Source organism: Lycium barbarum, chromosome 2 (genome assembly GCF_019175385.1).
Source record: "Lycium barbarum isolate Lr01 chromosome 2, ASM1917538v2, whole genome shotgun sequence".
NCBI classification, from domain to species: Eukaryota; Viridiplantae; Streptophyta; class Magnoliopsida; order Solanales; family Solanaceae; genus Lycium; species Lycium barbarum.
In genome coordinates this window covers 57,910,457-57,912,956 of record NC_083338.1, presented here as the reverse complement: position 1 = coordinate 57,912,956, position 2,500 = coordinate 57,910,457, and the positions used below count along the sequence as shown (strand labels likewise).

The window sequence follows — 2,500 nt, the reverse complement described above, 5'->3', positions numbered from 1 at the left end:
ATTCATTAGAGGAATGTTTCCGATAAAAATTGTTTGTTCTTGCATATCCCTACTGTTTTTCCAAATTAATCCCGCGGATACATATAATTCAGAAGAATATGTGAGTGATTCATACACAGCATCTCTTTCCTTTATCAAGGGTTCGACCAATTGATATGTTTCCACAAATAATTGAAATTCAATTTCTTGATCTGTATCTTCAATTTTTGGAAACTTAGAAAGTTCTTCCGTCAAACCTTGATCAATGAACCTACAAAATCCTTCAAATTGTATCTGATTAAATCCAGGTATTGTAGATATTCCCTCATTTCCATCCCCGAGCATTTTTAATTTCCCATTTATCAAAAAATACCACTATTGGTTCATTCTTCATCTAATTAGATAGATTAGATAAATGATCTAGCAATGATGGCATTTCTATTTTGTTTACCGAATCACATGAAATTTTACCCAACTCCATATCTGGAATGTATGAAATACGTATGAACGGAGGAAGAAAGAGAATTTTCTACTTAAATTGAATTGAGTTGGAATTTAGTGGAATTTTCAACAGATACAAATGGAAAGAAATTGATAAAACATCCCTAGAAACAGACTTCTGCTACTTAGACTTATTAATTAAGTTATAGGATTTTGTATAGAATATCAAAACAAAAATGATTCCATTTCTACCATTATTATGATAATACATATTCCAACCTGCTTGAATACCAGAAAAATAAATGGATTGGACATTTGATCTTTTCGCTGAGATAAAGGCATAAAAATCAGAAAGAATATATAGAATTAGAATCGGTTTTTTAGCATTTAACCCCCCTTTATGTTATGGATTTCCTTGTTCAAAAAATGATTCGCAGAGAAGAGAGAGATTTTGTTTACGGATTTTTGAGTAGAATACGATTGTGAAGTGTATAAGAAAAGAAGGTTTGTATGGCTTAAACACGTGTGGAGATATCTATAATATCCGTCTTTCTTCTCTTTTAGTGTTTTATTGTCGTTCTATGTTCTATTCAGGTTGTGCTCTATGAAAACATAATTTCAATTTTCTATTCAATTAAAAATTCAAATTGAAGTATGATACTTTTCTGATATCTGATAATTCTCTATCGGGAACATATATAAATAATATATATCCGTCTAACAATTTCTCTTGGGGGGTTTACATATACTCATAATTGTTGTTATAATTAATAATTAAAATTGAGAAGGATTTTTTGATTGAAAAAATCCATACTGATTAGTTATATATCAAGTTGTATTTTCTTATGTCATTAGGAAAACAAAATTTGGAGATTCAAATCCAAGAATCATTCATGCATTTTAAGTCAATAGTTAATGGTTCCTATTTTCATAAAGTTTAATTTTGGATTTTGCGACTGAAAATCCACATTTGATTTTTCAATAGAAAGGTAAGAGAAAGTTTTGAACATTATGAATTTTGAGATAGACTCAATCGAAATTGAAAGGATGAATCAAACCCAATCAAAAGGGAAGAAGGATTAGGATTTCGTTGACTTTTAGGAAAAATTAAGGAAAACAGAACTCAAGGTGCAAGTACAATAAAAAAGCAGTTCAGTAATCCGGGAAAGTTTTCATCTATTTTGTATTTGTAGCATTTTGGCGACATGGCCGAGTGGTAAGGCAGAGGACTGCAAATCCTTTTTTCCCCAGTTCAAATCCGGGTGTCGCCTTATCAACAAAAAACTAGAAATCTCTTCTTTTCTTCTGTTGATATAACCCGCCGAATGATTCCCCAGCAGAAGCAGAGAAAGCAGACTGTTGATACTTGTTTGATTCTAAACATCTGGTCTGGGGGTTTTTCTAAAAAATTGTAAATATCCTTGCATATTTAGGCTTCAAGGAAATATTCGAATGCTAGAGGGGCTATCAAGACTTCGCAATTACCTTCTACTACAAATCAAAATTTTCTATTATTAATGCATTGTATAATGACTGGACCCTGGATTAGATTGGAGAGCCCGATAGGAAATCTAAATAGTTGTGGAAGGGGGCGGAAGATACTTTATTATATACGAGGAACTCACGAAAATCTCTGAGTGCTCAAGCATCCAATCAATTGAAATAAGGGTCAACAAAAAAAGAATAGGACCTATTATTCCTACATGTTCCATTAGTAACATTCCCTTGAGATGTTACTGCGGATTTTGCTTGTGTTTAATCTTTCCCGATTAGAAATCATATAGGAATTTCTTCTCAAATGAGCGAATTTATTGGATTGGTTTATTAATAGTTTTCGTTCTTTTTGACTCTGCGCCATTGATTCCACTATTATTAGTGAGGAATAATGGAACAATTCCTTTATATTTATAGAGATAAGGGACATGATTCATATGGATATAGTAAGTCTTGCTTGGGCTGCTTTAATGGTAGTCTTTACTTTTTCCCTTTCACTCGTAGTGTGGGGAAGGAGTGGACTCTAAGGGTCCTACTAATTGAGTTAAGGAAGCAAACTGTATCAATATCAATTGCTTTCTAGATC

The 2,500-nt window shown here is 32.2% G+C and overlaps 1 protein-coding gene and 1 non-coding gene across 2 annotated transcripts in view; one reads left to right on the top strand and one right to left on the bottom strand.

Annotated features, from left to right (window-relative positions):
• LOC132626543 (DNA-directed RNA polymerase subunit beta) overlaps positions 1–1,357 on the bottom strand; it is a 5,129-nt gene extending 3,772 nt beyond the window's left edge. Inside the window, exon 1 of the mRNA XM_060341454.1 lies at positions 1–1,357. This exon is cut by the window's left edge and continues 3,772 nt beyond it. Within this exon, the coding sequence (XP_060197437.1) occupies positions 1–324 (324 nt within the window). The 5' untranslated portion in view covers positions 325–1,357.
• Positions 1,358–1,619: 262 nt separating this feature from the next.
• Positions 1,620–1,691, top strand: TRNAC-GCA (transfer RNA cysteine (anticodon GCA)). The gene has a single exon. It is a non-coding gene; the product is annotated as a tRNA-Cys (tRNA).
• Positions 1,692–2,500: the final 809 nt, after the last annotated feature.